This window comes from Eutrigla gurnardus (genome assembly GCF_963514095.1).
Source record: "Eutrigla gurnardus genome assembly, chromosome: 22".
Lineage (NCBI taxonomy): Eukaryota > Metazoa > Chordata > Actinopteri > Perciformes > Triglidae > Eutrigla > Eutrigla gurnardus.
The window spans coordinates 6,180,734-6,196,229 of NC_139933.1; the positions used below are offsets into that span (position 1 = coordinate 6,180,734).

Below are 15,496 nucleotides of genomic sequence, written 5' to 3' on the forward strand. Positions count from 1 at the left end.
CAGCCAATGGCAGTGCATTCCTGTTTGCGTCCGTGTTTCCACGCAGGCTTCACGTCGCCAACTTGTGCCTCCACATGATTGCACACATTGTGCGTGATTAGGGGCCGAGGTCGATGGCCTTTTGTCGGATGTGAATGTATGTGGAAATCTTGTTATCGGATCAAAAGTTGGCCTAGCATTCTTTGTTTTTGCACACCTTTTTGTGGTGCGTCTGGAGTTCTGGAGTGGCTTTAAATGTTGGATGTATGCATGAAAAGTTCAACTACTGGAAGTGGAAGGATGCTATCAACGAGATCGTCTCCAGAGAGAGAAATCACCACACTGTTGGTCTCGCTGAACTGCAAAACCACACGGGTTAATAGAGGAGAGTGATGTCAAAGTGCTTTTTTATTTTTACAAATTATCTTTGACCTAACACAGATTGTAAATTACAGCGTTTTGGCCCTTGGGGCAAGTTCCCTGGGAAAATGATGGTTAATTCGCTGTAGCCCATATATATTTATAATACATTGTTTTTTAAATTCACGTTTCAATGGATGCTGTCAGCTATTTGCCAACCTGGAACTGGGCATCAGAACCAAACCTGAACCACAACGCACAGGCCACATGTCCGTATTCTGACCCCGCTCACCCACACGCACACACACACACACACACACACACACACACACACACACACACACACACACACACACACACACTGCCGCTGCTCAGGGTGCCACAGTAAATACCTGTAACCGTCGGCGGTCAGCGGCAGCAGCCGCCCCCACCCCGGCTTTGTTGTCAAGAAGGAGCAACCTGCAAAACAGCAGCTTGGGGTTGCCAGGTAACCGGTGGCAGCCGATGACGACGATAGTGTGGCGGAGGGCTTGATTGGTCTCCCATTAGCACTGAAGTCACTTTGTGGCAGCTTTTCTCTCCTCTCTGTATTTTCTCCCGCCGCCCCTTTTCCCGACCGCGACACAACTAGCGTGTCTCTGGTCCCTTCTGGTCCCTTCTGGTCCCTTCTGGTTCCCCTCACAGAGGCAACATAACACCAGCAGCAGAGGCCAGTGGTAGGAAGAAACTCCAAGCTTCCCTTCCCCACATAATGGAAACTCTGGCCTCATCTCCCGTTGCGCCGCTCTGCTGCGTTCCGCTGCCAGACTCTGACTAAGTGTTGCTGGCTCGGGAACCGCAGCCTCCAGCCCGGGCTGGGTTTGGGTTCCACAAGTATTTGTCTACAGGAATGATTAGAATTAAAATAGAGACGCGGCAAAAAAAATGAAAATCTGATCTCGTAAAATGTTAGTAATCAAGTGGTTTTAAAGCGTGCTTCACTGGAGACCTAGATTTCCAAAATAGTTTTCATTGTGACCCAGTTCTCGTTTTTTTTTGTGTGAATGTTGTGTGATCTAATTGAGAAAAATGGTCTGTTTTTAGACCGCTAGCTGAGCTCACCGCCTTATTTCTATTTATTTGAGTTAAATAGTATCGAGCATCTTGCAATCCGCACCATAAATCTTTCTGAGCTTTTAGGAAATACAGAGGAAATCATGTGATACTTTTATTCCATTACAGTACGAGTCGAGCTCATGCTTATTGTTTGTGTCTGGTGTGAATTGTTGGAGCGGTTGAGGTCTTGATGATAAAAAAAATGCATCAAAATGTGCAGAAATATCGGTGGGAAGAGGCTGGAAATTTGGATTATCTGTCTGTATTTAAGCAAACATCGCTTTGAACTCTAGTTACTTGTGACCATTTGTTGAAGGGTTGATTTTTTCGAATACATGCAATTAATTGAATAGAGAGATGATTCACAAATGAAGCAAATTGGTTGCAGCCCTAGATGTGACAGAGCGGGTGTGTTACATGCATTTATTCCTTTGGCAGGTAAACCCTCGACAACAGCTGCCTCTCTTGGTGAAAATGTACTCGTCACACACACACACACACACACACACACACACACACACACATTTGCAGCCTGGCAACAGTTTAGCAACAAGCAGAGGAAGCAAGAACACAGAGGAAAGGAAATGAGGGGGATTAATTAATGGAGGAGTGAAATTAAGAGCACTCTGCCTCCTGCTGTTCCCATATGACCCCCGACTCTCCACAGCTCCCCTCCCTCAGTGTTTGTTTTTGACATTTGGATCGCTCTATGCATCATATTGATATATATATACAGTTGCTGAAACAATTATCACATGACTGATGAGGTTTTTTGACCGGTAAATGAGTGAAAGGTCCCAATCTGCTGTATTTTCTTCAGTCAGGTGAAGTTTACGACACGTACAAAACGCACAAAACGATATTCTAGATCATTTTAATACGCGCCGTCAGAAGCATCACTTATCAGAAGCGGCGTATTGTGCTGCTCACAAACTCTGCGGTTCTGGTTAAGACCGGTTTGATGTACATGCTGTCAGCGCACCACAGGGGGAGTGTTGCCTGTCACCTCGCCGCTTCCCTTTTTTTTTTTTTGCTTGAATACATCATCTCCTCTCCATCAAAATCAGCAGAGTGAGAATCAATCTGTCACACTGGGGAGGACACACACACAAACACACACACTCCGGGCTCCTCGGAAAAGACGGAGCGAGGCGGGAAGGGAGGAAGGAAGGAAAGCGAGAAGGAGGAGTGACAGTTGAGGTGAAGGGATGATGGAGAAACGAGGGTGATTACATGCAGGATGTATGGAGAGGTAGACGTCGGCAGACAGGAGGAGCTGTCGGGAGATGCCGTCGTACGGGGAGAGATGCGAGGTTGACGATACGGTGGAAGGGAAGATTGAAAGAGTAGGAGACTGAAAGGTCAGCGGATGATTCATGGAGTTCAGCCCGTCTAACTTCTGCCTGAGGGCTTCGACGCAGCCTGCCAGCCACTTCACTCCCTCCCCCCCCCTGTACCGCCTCACCCACAGCTCCTCTCACCTGCACACCCACGGCTGTCTCTAATCCATACAAGCCAGGAATTGTAATGTAAGCCAGCCGGTAGTACTGACTTACATGAAGCAGGGAGAAGGTTACAGATGTTTCTGAGCATTCCGCAAACGTGCCTTAACGAATATTTTTTTTATATCACGTTTTGGATCCAATGTGATGTGAATGAGATCGTTTGGAGTCCTGAAATCCAGCGTCATTGTTGTGGTTTGACTGCTTGATTCTGATAAACCCTCCACATCTGGCATCCATAGCTGATGAGAGACTGGAGGAGACCAAAATAGAGGTTGGAGGAAAGTGAATATCAGGTGGTCTGAAGCATTTTTGGCATTCCATATAAATGCTAATGTCGGTCCGTGACTTCTTTTTTTTTTTTTCGTTCACACGTCAGTCATAAACAAATTTAGTGCACATCTGTCAGCTCTGCTTTGTGTCGAGTGTCATTTTATGCAAATCCAACGTGTCGAGATGACATCATGTGGCGCCGGAGCTAAAGATTGTTTACCCTTATTGATCAGTCAGTGTATTACATTTTTGAGAGTGTTGGGTGTATTGCTTACATTTTTTTTTTTTTTTTTCCACGTCTTAACCCAAAGACATTTACAATTGTATGGAACAGAAAAGTAAATAATTAATCAGAATTGTAGTTTGACTTCATTTTTAATCATTTCAGCGCTGGAGAGCACCGTGTCGTGTGATGCGTTCAGGCACTAAATGCTCCGGCACGCTCCTTCGCGCCTTCACCTCCAGTTTTGGTGTGATGGAATCGCTCTTCATCGCCCAGCTGCCGCCCCCCACCCATTAATATTCAAACGTCCTGTCAGTTACAGATGTGGCACAGACAGCCGAGTCGCCGCACCTCACCTTTTCCCCCCCGCTCGTCGCGTCACCTGTCTCCAACGCCGAGTGTGATGAGTAGGCGTGGGAGCTGTGTTGGCGGTCGGCGGCGGGTGAGGAAGAGGAGGAGGACGGCGGAGGAGGCTGTCTGTCTGTCAGGATAGAAAACATCTCCTCTGCCATCTGTGTGTGTGTGTGTGTGTGTGTGTGTGTGTGTGTGTAGGGGGGGGGGGGTTACGGGTGTTTGCACCACCGACCTTAACTCTTGCCAGCAGTGCCGAAAGTAAAAGTGCACTAAAACTGGCAGCCGAAGCCCGTGCGGTGATCACCATGACGATATGGGAGGGAGGCATGAGGAGACGACACCTCCACTGTGATCCTCCTCCTCCTCCTCCTCTTTTCTCTGCGTCCCTCTCTCCCTCCCTCTCCTTTCATCCTCCTCTTCTTCCTCCTCTTCTCCTCTGATTCGTCTCCCGGGAGCTCTTTAGGCTAACAGGCAGTGTTTAGTCTATTTTTATGCACGCTCGTTTTCCACTTTCATTTCACTCTTCCCCTGTCTGAGGCTCTTCATTGGCTCTTCCCCCCCTCCCCCCTCCCCTCCTCACCTGCCACACACGGCACCCTTTTCCCCTCAATCGTCAAATCTCCCCTAATCTCACCTTTATCTGCCCTAATCAGCCTCCTCTGCTGCAGTAATCCCACCGAGCACGTCCCTAATGAGTCCTCCCTCCACCCCTCCATCCCCTTATCTCCTCCCCCGGAGTCTGACGTCATCCTCGGGATAAGTTTGAGTGCGGAGTGAGGTCACACTTAAGTATCCAGATGCTGATCGTAGCGGCAGACAAGCGGAGAGCAGGGAAAACACAAGATAAGAAAGTGATGTCATGGAATCACACGGAGACAGAAACACCCAGGGGGGGGGTCCTCGCTGGTTTAGGTCTCTCCCCCGGGGTGACATGTTGTGTCAGCTTGGACACATCCATCGCTGCTGACTGATAGTGGAGATCATGACCCGTGTGGTGTTAGGGCGCTCGTATTCAGCGGGGAGCCATTGCTCTCCTCCTCGGGTCCGTCCGCTGGCTGGCTTCGGAGCCGCACATCGCTCGGAGAGCAGCATGAATATTGATGCTCTTCTCCTGTTAACATTGTATGAAGCAGAGCTCGTAATTGTCTGCTTTCTCGGCGTGACACGTCTTCTCCGGTTGGGGGGGGGGGGGGGGGGGGGGGGCTGACGTGTGAGAAGGTCGGGCTCTTCTCGGCTCTCACACTTTTGAAGTGAGGGGGGAAAAATGGCGGGAGGGATGAAGGAGAATGCGCGTGTGCTGAAGTGCAGATGCCAGTTGGCTGTGGGTTTTTCTTTTCGTGCTCGTAGCGTTTTCCCCCCCCCCCTCTTATTCCGATGATACATGGCTCTTTTGCAGTGAAGCTCATTTCCAACGGTGTGTCTTTTTTTTTCTCCTCCCCATCATCTTCGATCCAGCAGTCGCTGGTTTCACTCGCAACGAGGCAAATGTCGGCTCCTCTCCCTTGAACTGAGAAATGAGAACAAAGTGTGTGCGTGTCAGTGCGCTGTTGTCATATGTACACACGAGGGAATATATTCCCCTCGGTATAATAGCGTGTGTGTGTGTGTGTTTGTGTGTGTGTGAACATGCATGTTTCTGCGTGTGATCAAAGTGTTTCGGGGCCATGAGACCGGGAGGATTCCTGTAAGCGAGGCTGTGGTCTAATCCAGTCTTGAGTAGACGCATTGATTTATTGAACACTTGGTAGTTCGGAGAAGCCCGGCTTCCTGCTGTATCCTAATCAGCACATGTGTGCACACACACACACAAACACACACACACACACACACACACACACGAGGAGGTTACAGTGATGAAGGCGGTTGACTCCAGCTGTCAGGAGAGTGTCAGTTGGTGAATTTAATCGAGTGATTTGCCTTTGCACAGTGGGTTTTCTCCTGGTGGAGCTCGTGTGTGCTCGCCCATTTGTGTTTTTAATTACTTTATTTTGTATCATCGTCATGATTATCTGTCACGAATTACCCAAAATGATGCAACAAGAATAGAATTTATCGCACAAACCTAGTGGCGTCGGTTGATTTTGGATAACTTCCCCAAAACAATGAACATTTAGTGTCTTTTTTTGGAGACCATTTCATTATTATATCCCATACCTACTAATAACATCCCGTCTCTGTCCATTTCCAGGTATTCGGCCCCAAATCATGAACGGGCCAATGCATCCGCGCCCCCTGGTGGCGCTGCTGGACGGGCGCGACTGCACCGTGGAGATGCCCATCCTGAAAGACCTGGCGACCGTTGCCTTCTGTGACGCTCAGTCCACACAGGAGATCCACGAGAAGGTACAACACACACACACACACACACACACACACACACACACTGCACTTTGACTGCATTTCAGAGCAGCAGACAGTTGATGGAGAGACGGGAGCCTGTCGCTCTCTCATGTCTGCCTCCTTTCTTTTCCAGCTCTGATATGTGAAGTGCTTTATATTGGCCCCATACGCACTTGCCAGTTAAAATATAGTGGCTTCATTATGATTTTATGTCACTTTGTGGCACGGCGCATGATGCCTACATCAGTGCCATTTCTTTTTTTTAATAGAGAGTCTTGTATGGCGGGATGCAGTGTAATTACATTGGCTTGTAGAGGCTCTTTATTGCTTTTTATGCAGCGCCGTGGCTGCAAAACAATATATGGCCATGGAGATAGGTATCGGCGGGCTGCTATCTCTCCATCTGCAGACAGAGTGAGAGCCGCTACATCTTTCCCTCTCGCTGTTTTTATGAAAATGGGACATATTAAAAACGAAGCATTTGCATAGAGATCAATTCAATCAAAGACCTTGGGCGGTGAGGAGAAGGTTGGGGAAGGGGGAGAGCGGGGAGCTTTTTTTGTTTGTTTTAACACTGCCTTATCAGGAAAAACATGATTGTTATGTTCACCTCGCCAGCATATTCAGCAGTTCACAGTAATAACTTGCAGTCTAGATACCCAGAGGGGCGGCGTAGATTGAAAATGTCCAATCTCGTCTTTCAGCGGCAGGGAATGCGGAGATGCAGTGTTGATAATTCAGGGACTTTCGGTATGATGTTTTCAGGCCAGACACCAGCTGCCACACACTCCTCCATCCACACCAGAATACTCGCGGGACAGACTTGTCAAGGGTGGAATATGGAAGTGGCCCCCAGGTTATGTCACATCCGCTACCCCAGTAATCCCATATTTCTCAGGTTATGGTGGAAAAACACAGAGATGGAGTACGATAGCACTTTGGTGTGAGACCGACACCTGAGCTCCGACTCTGGCAGGTCAGTCACATGTGGCTTAACGTCAGCATGGGCCTATCACATTGTACGCTGCCTGCTCATCCAATTGTGGCGTTAAGATTTAGGGATGAGACTAATGACTGACTACGTAAGCAAAGAATTAGATATTTAAATGTGTTTCGTCGATACAGTGTGGAGAAATCTCTTAGTTGCTTGTTACAAAGTCCATATTCGATAGAGAGGGGCTTTATTATATACAGTGCTATGCATAAGTTTAGGCATGCTAAAGAGGAATAAAAAAAACATCTTTTGGGAATTGATCTTAATGCCTTAATTAAAAAAATTAGGAAAAATCATACCTTTTAGGACACCAATTTTCTTTGTGAATCTCTGCTTCGCTGCTGAAGTGGATTTAAAAGGTGCATTCAATAAAAGATCACAGCTTTCTCTTCATCACATACTCCACATCGTTCCGTGATGTTTTTCTGCACTGCTTTTTTTTTTAATGCTGTTATCGTGGCCCTTTCACCCTTTTTAAAGAAGTGCCAAAAGCTTAAAAAAAACAACAACATTTTGAGCAGCGCGTCTTCTCCTGCCAGGTGGAGAGAGTCTGTTCTCAGAGTTACAACCACTTCCCATCCACCACTACATCCACACCGCTCACAAGTGGAATGACTTCATGGCCATAAAACGCCACGGTAAACCACGCGCACAAACTGTGCTTTTGCGACAGAATACATTTGTCTCTCGTGCTCACCCTCATGGACAAAAAGGGGGGAGGACTGGGTGAGCGTGTCATAAAAGCCCAGGCATCATCAGAAATGATAGACATTAAAAGCAATCCCACTTTGGTTACTGTGGAGAGAAGTTGGTCAGAGTTTCCATTAAAGTAAAACTACATCCAGAGTGGATTTTCCCTTTTAAAAAAAAAAACCTCCATCGCTCAACCTAAAATAAATAGTGAAGAAGAGTGTGTGTGTGTGTGTGTGTGTGTGTGTGTGTGTGTGTGTGTTTTCACCTTGAACTGGTATCTCTCCGGAACGCTGCTTGAATAACGTCAGTATGGAAATGCAGAGCTAATCTGCTAATCAGAGGAAAGCTAATGCAGTTTGGCTGCAGGTTTAATGCAGAGCTGTTATTTAGGTGCTGATATGAGGGGGGGGTTGGACTGAATCACAGGTTAGGTCATCCATGTCAAGTAGCAGAGGAGCTGATGAACTGAACTGTGGCATATAAAATATAAGAACTTTGATTTAGGATGAACGGAACAGTCCGTTTCTGCCTGGTTTATGGTTAGTGGCACTATTGAGGGAGTGTTTAGATTCCACATTTGGCCTGGAAAAACACTTCATATTCTCGCTTTGCCAACTCGCACTCGTAATACAAGTCGAAATTTATTTATACAGCCCATAATTGCACGTTTGTCTTTTTACAATCCATGCAATATATCACAATCTGGCTGTTAGACCCTCTCAGAGGAATGCAGTCCTTTTTTTTTTTTTTTTTTTGACCCATCACATGCCATCATCGCTAAAGGTTTATCCTCGACCTCTCCGTCCAGACAATCGGCCGGGTCCTTTGTCCTTAAACACCCTCGGGGTCTGAGTGCAATTGCGATGACCACGCGGAACAGCAGCCCCCCCCCATTCGGAGACAATATAATGACTTGTTCCACTTCAGGTCTGTAAAAAGGACAGTGTGTCAGTGCTGCTGGTGACCATGTGACGACTGTAGTTCCCCCCTCGCCGTGACATGTTAAACGTTTTCTTAAGTGTCCGGATTCATCGCAGACGTGGTTTTCATGGCTCCTCTCGTCAGGAATGTGATCTTGTGATTGTCATGAGGTCTTATGAACTCTGATGGACTAATAGCCATGTGGTGTGTGTGTGTGTGTGTGTGTGTGTGGGGGGGGGGGGGGTGCATGAATGAATGCAGAATGATCAGCAAAAGAAGGGTAATCGTCAAACTTTTCCTTTAATTTGGTCGTGGTGTGAAGTTTTTGTGAATGTGTGTCTGCAGGTGCTCAACGAGGCGGTGGGAGCCATGATGTACCACACCATCACCCTCACCAGGGAGGACCTGGAAAAGTTCAAAGCCCTACGCATCATCATCCGCATCGGCAGCGGCTACGACAACATCGACATCAAGGCCGCCGGAGAGCTGGGTACGACCGAAACCTCCTTTTAAAGCCAGATTTAGTGTTTCCTGTTGTTTTATGTATGAACGGAGATCTTCAACAGTCATTAAAATATGTCCAAAAATACACATTTACATGAATAGAACCTATAGTAAGAAAATATGGTAACACTTTAGATTAGGGGACACATATTAACCATGAACTAGTTTCTTATTAGCAGCATATTGGCTGTTTTTAAGCCATTATAAATCACTTACTAATGCCTTATTCTGCATCATATTCTGCAACTAGTTGGCCATTAACTACTGTGAGAGTTTTCCTAATCACTGCTTATTGATCGTGAGTTAGGGAGTTGTTGTAAACCACTTAATAAGGATAAGCTAATAAGAAACTAGTTCATGGTTAATATGTGTTCCCTAATCTAAAGTGTTACCGAAAATATAAATATTCCTGTTAAGTAGTGAAATTGTGATGTAAAAATGCCAATATAGATTAAAAATATGTTCTATAAATATATGAATTCATCAACTTAGCTTAGCATTATAGATGTATAATATGATGTATACATACATCACGTTTCTATTATATGTAATTGGGGAATGTAAGAAGCCGTGGGCCTGAAAAACCTCTGCCCCAATATAGTCAGAATTATCAGAGAGTCATATAAGAATAATATCTGTAACATCTGGCAAAAAGTGAGTGCAGTATTGAGAGATGAAAACAAGATGACATAGGTTGATAGTGAGTTTCCTTGATTTGATTCCATTTTTTCTTTACCGTGCACAAAGGCTGAATTAAAGAGTCAGATTGTCGGACACATAACTTCCAGAGAGACAAACGGGGAACGAGGGAGGTAGAGTCTCCCTCTCTGAACCGCCATGCTTAAACATCAGCAGGCTGGTGGCTCAAACAGCCCTCGCATGTTGACAAAGCTGCCATTTTCCCTGCAAACGCGAGATACCGTGTCTAACTACCACCCACTCACCGAAGGCGCTCCGCCTCGCAGCGAGGGAGTCAAAAGCTATCGTGTGCCTGGCGAAGGCGGGCGCTGATACGGCGGCTGTTCTCGGGGAGAAGAAAAGGGGCCATTGATTGAGGAGGCTCTGGGTGTTTTTTTTTTGCTGTCCAGAGACGGCTGTGCTGTTACTCGGAGATACAGAGTGGGATGAGGACATTAGAGGAGAGCAAGGGCAGGCAGAAGTGCTTAAGTGGCGATAATGGAAATCTCCGTGTTGTCGGAGGGTAGGCGAGGTAATAGCACAAGGTCAGAGGTTCCAAAGACTCTGAAGGTAACAAAATGAGGAGCATTCTGCAGGAGGATGTGTGTGCAACTTGCTTTATTGTGCAGGCGGGTTTACAATAGAAATGCAGCTGTTGCCTCTTTAGTTCCACACAGGTGATATCGAGGATTTTACAGTGTGTGTTTATATAATGTCGGTTATGAAGTTGGAATCAAATGTCTTGTCTTTTATAGCGCCAAACAAATATTATGAAATAATTAATTTCACCTGGGTAATTAGGTCACATAATGTAATCATTACACCTGGTCAAACACGATTACTGATGCGATTAAATAGGAAACAACAACAGTATTTATATAGTTTTGCTTATATTTGCCAGGTGATTATACAGTTAGATAAAGAGCCAGACAAAAATAGAATTAGAATTGATTTTTGGATTTTTTTTTCTTTCTTACTGGCCTGAATTTATTTTTATTTTTTTCATAGATAATTTTTCATCTCTTCTGTCGTCCCTTCAGGCATCGCTGTGTGTAACATTCCCTCGGCAGCCGTGGAGGAGACGGCCGACTCCACCTTGTGCCACATCCTCAACCTCTACCGGCGGAACACCTGGCTCTACCAGGCTCTCCGGGAGGGCACGCGGGTCCAGAGCGTGGAGCAGATCCGCGAGGTGGCGTCCGGCGCCGCCCGAATCCGCGGCGAAACCCTCGGCCTCATCGGCTTCGGTCAGAACTTCTTCTTTTTTACCTTTCCTCTTATTTCTGTTTTTCCCCTCTCCGCCTCCCGTTCTGTTTTCATATCCTCTCGCCGCTCAGCTGTTTTCCTGCCCTGATAAGGTTATTTTTCTGCCTCTGCCCGTCCCACAGATTATCTCAAGGTTGTCTGTTCCGCTTCCCTCCGGGCTGGCTTCCTCTCCTCCTGCCATGCTCTCATCCCGCTGCCCTAATGCTCGCCATTATATCTCCATTATTCTCCCTCCTTCTGTTTCTCCGACTCTCCCCTCGCTCTGTCGCCGCCGCCGCCACCGCCGCCGCCACATCGACGCCTCTCGCTGCCATAATCGGGGCCCCTCATGGGTTCTGTGTGTTTGTTACAGTGTGCGTTCCCTCTCTGCACCTGTTCCTACGCAGATTGTGTGTGTTTGTGCATCGTTCGAGCCTGTCTCAACATTAGGAGGCTGACAGATGCTTTGTCTTCTCAAAAGCCTTTCCAGAGTGCCACCTTATCTCTCCGTCCACACACACACACAAACACACAACCTCCTCCCCCCTACAGGTCCGAGGCAGCCTTAGACTTACTGTGCCCAAACAGCAGGTCCTGGCAGGGAGAATGTACCCCCTCTCCCCTCCCTCCCCCCCTAATCTATCTCTTTCTCAGCACACCCTCCCACCTCCAGCCTCCTCTCCTGGTCTTTCTGGCTCAGGCCGTCTCCAAAACAATGTCCATTGTCAGCGGGAGGCTGGAGAGAGCGAAGGCCTCCTGGTGTTTGTTTTTAGGACTCTGCACATACAGCCAGCTGCACAGTCAAGGGAGGGAGGAGGGGGGGGGGGGGTCGGCTCTGAGGAGACAGTAGACTCAGGAGTACTTCAAGTACCAGCCACGCCGATATTTTAGGCTTTTTTACACTTTTACAATAACAGTTGGGCTCCTTGAGAACTCGTTTATTGATTGGCTTTTATTCCCCCCGATTAGTTTTATGCTTCCAATGAGATCACCACTTAGAAATAAGTGTGTTGAATTTGTCTAAATGATTATAGAATTAACTTTTATCTGGGGTAAGCCACCTTTAATGGTCAGCAGGATCCGAACATCATAGTGATCGATGTATATAATATGTGTAACAAATGAAGAAAACCACTTCTGTTTTTGTTGTCCTAGTTATGTTTAGGATACTGCAAAGACATTGAACATCAGTTTGATGGATATATCATATTAAATATGGTGTCACTGATTTCCGCCAAGCTCTAGTAGGTGCGTATTTAGGAACATAATCCGTTCCGGAGGAATCCACAAAACGCCAACCAACCTTTTTTTTTTGACTGCCAGCTGCGCACATTAACTCTGAATGGGCTGTTGTACAAAAGCGGCAATCTTTCCATCACGTTGACCTTGACCAAAGCGCCGCCACATCTGCCGCACGCCAACCGGGTGGGACGGAGTTGATTTCATGAAAGCGTTTGTGCCGTGGCCTCGCACGTTTTCAGTGCGGCGTGTCGTCCTCGTCCCTTTTTTGGCGGTTGATAAATGAGCAACACAAAGCGTCAAGTCTGCCACGGCGGACCCTCGGGTGACGGTGCATTCGCTCCCGTTAGTGGGAATGATTGGTGTGGGAAGCGAGGAGGGAGGCTCGGTCATACAGAAACTGTTTTGGATTCTCCGGTATCTCTGCAAGCAGACATCAGGGAATTAGACGTATTTGATACAGAAAACCTTTCTAAACACTAGATTTTATTGTAAATTCTTTAAAACCAAACGTTTGCTTCGTCCGTCTTTGTTCAAATTGTCCAACAGGCAGGAAGTCGCCACACAGACTGCACTTGTAAACCAGCAGCTGGATGCAACAAGTTCATGCTTGTCGAGCGATATTCTGTGAAAATATAGGGAATAAAGTAAGAACACGGTCGGCTGGTTGAGGAAAAGTGAATTCACCGAAATAGATTTTTTACTTTTACAGTAATCAAACGTGTGATTGTACTCCATCATGATGGAGAAGAATGGTCTGAGTGATTGCTTAAGTACTTTAAGGGGTCTTTGTGCTGCTCAGGCCTATTGGCTGATATTGAAAGAGTGGGGGGGAAAAAAGGACAAATTCTCCTCGACTTGAACGCACTGTAACGCTCCATCACAAAGAGAGAACTTGGAGAGTGTAAAGGACTTTATCGATCCCCTTCAGCCTCTGCAGCTGGAGACCAACACACAACAAATGACTGGGAGAGACTCATATTCAGAGTTTCTACATCATGAATCAGTTTCTTTCTAAAAACAAAGTCTCTCCTTTTTCAGAAGCACCTCCTCTAGACATCAAAACTGCCTTTTTCCTTCCTAAAAGATAGCTTTATTGGTTAGATCTATATTATGGTGTCTTTTCTTTTCTTTTTTTTAGTTTGTGTCATTAGTTGCTGTTCCAAAAAGGTTGAGCATCCATATCCTAGATATTAACATCAACCAAACACCCGAGATAAATATGAATATGTTTTCCTACAAATAACTGAACCTCCACTTCTCCGTGTTCCCTCAGGTCGTTCGGGTCAGGCGGTGGCCGTGCGGGCCAAGGTCTTCGGCTTCAACGTCATCTTCTACGACCCCTACCTGCAGGACGGCCTGGAGCGCTCGCTGGGCGTCCAGCGCGTCTACACCCTGCAGGACCTGCTCTACCAGAGCGACTGCGTCTCCCTGCACTGCAACCTGAACGAACACAACCACCACCTCATCAACGACTTCACCATCAAACAGGTACGTGACCAACAGGGGGGTGGGTGTCCTAAAAAAGCGTTGGAGTCGGAGAGCGGTAGAGAAATAAAAGACCGCAGAAGCTTCCCTGCCTCTCACATTCCCTGCTCTTTATCTTAAGCTCCGCCGAAGCCGGACACAAATTCATTCCTTTGCCCTGTCAAATGCAATTAGCGCCAGCCCACGGCTACAGCAAATATATCGACTAGGCGGCGCAGCAGGGGGGCCGAGAGCAGAGCGAGGGGAAAGTGCTGCTCTCCCAGTCGATAACCCTCCCAGGCGCCGCCTGTGGTGACACCTGCAGGGGAGCCGGGGAACTACGCCGGCTGGAAGAAGCATCTCCCCCCCTCCGGTCAATCTCTCCCCACGTTGCCACTCACCGTTTCCCCTCCGTGTCTCACCTCTCGGGACGCGCCCTCCTCTTCCCTGTGATTCGTGAGTTAAAGTGCGCGAGCAGATGAACACAAGTGGGTGCTGGGTAATAGCCTAACCTAGTTAACACCGCGTCTTTTCCCGGGCTTAATATTCTCAGCTGCCTCGTAAGTGCTGCAATGAAAGAACACTTTCCTCTCTTTTTCCTCACCGAAAAAAAAAAATCCTTGGCAGTCGCTCTCGGCTTCTAAAGGGGGAAACGTGTGCGCTCATGTTTGTGTGTTTCTGTGTGTGTCAAAACCACTAAGGCCTAATAAAAGACTGCCTGCCAGCGTAAAGGCTTTTCATGCCCCTGGATTTCAGCTTTTGTCAAGATTAAGGGATTACTTTCTTCTGAGCATATTCATTTGATTTTTTTTTTTCTTCCTCCCTCTTATACTTTTTGTTGTGCATCACACACACACACATAAGCAGCGAGGGGTGGTGGCACTGCCTCATCTCTCAGCTTTACCCCTCATCCTTCATTTCATCTCTCGCTTTTGGATAAAGATGTTCTTTATCCCACATCTGACAGTGTTTTCTCCCCGGTGTCTCCCGGATCCATCAGGTGTCGGGCACAACAAAGGGGCTCCCGAGATGTTTTCTGCCTCTCCATTTCTGCCCTGTGTAATGTGTTTTAAGGCCCCTCAAATGCAGACATCCAATCCAGATTGATGCGCTGTGTTAGATCAAACAGATTAATCTGACAGACGCACAGAAAAACACCCACATCTGGTCATTTGTGTGGAAATAACTGTGTTTTCGATAGCTCAGGAGTGCCTTTCTTGAAATATAAATATAAATATTGGGCATAAATGTCCAGGTCAAGGTCACCGTGACCTCACATCATCTATCTCAGGAGGGAATATCTCTCCATGACTAAGTGATAATAATGATTCTTGCAGTTAAACTACCGGTATTTACTGTATGCTGTTGTCTACATGATGAAGTGTCCTAATAACCGAAGGGAGGAGAAACTGCTTGGGGCTTATTTTGAAGTTCTCCTAAATAAGTCAAAGCCAACCTGAGTATTTTAATCTTCTAGATATATGAGCTGCATGGGGTTCTTCTACTGTACGTCGTAAAATAAATGATATTTTTATGTTTTATTGTAGAATGTTTATTATCTGTGATGCCAAATATTGCTGCTGTTGCTGCATTGACTTAGAAGATTAGAAGATTACATCCTTTTGGGTC

At 46.7% G+C, this 15,496-nt stretch overlaps 2 protein-coding genes across 8 annotated transcripts in view; one reads left to right on the forward strand and one right to left on the reverse strand.

Annotated features, from left to right (window-relative positions):
* bub3 (BUB3 mitotic checkpoint protein) overlaps positions 1–15,496 on the reverse strand; it is a 347,592-nt gene that overhangs the window by 113,555 nt on the left and 218,541 nt on the right. The gene's annotated exons all lie outside the window — the stretch shown is intronic.
* Positions 1–15,496, forward strand: part of ctbp2l (C-terminal binding protein 2, like) — an 84,014-nt gene that overhangs the window by 58,513 nt on the left and 10,005 nt on the right. For all 7 annotated transcript variants that reach the window (XM_084040751.1, XM_084040753.1, XM_084040752.1 and 4 more), the window contains 4 exons: positions 5,975–6,129; positions 9,080–9,224; positions 10,957–11,163; positions 13,677–13,891. In XM_084040751.1, coding sequence (XP_083896877.1) covers positions 5,975–6,129; positions 9,080–9,224; positions 10,957–11,163; positions 13,677–13,891 — 722 coding nt within the window. The remainder of the gene's footprint in view (positions 1–5,974; positions 6,130–9,079; positions 9,225–10,956; positions 11,164–13,676; positions 13,892–15,496) is intronic.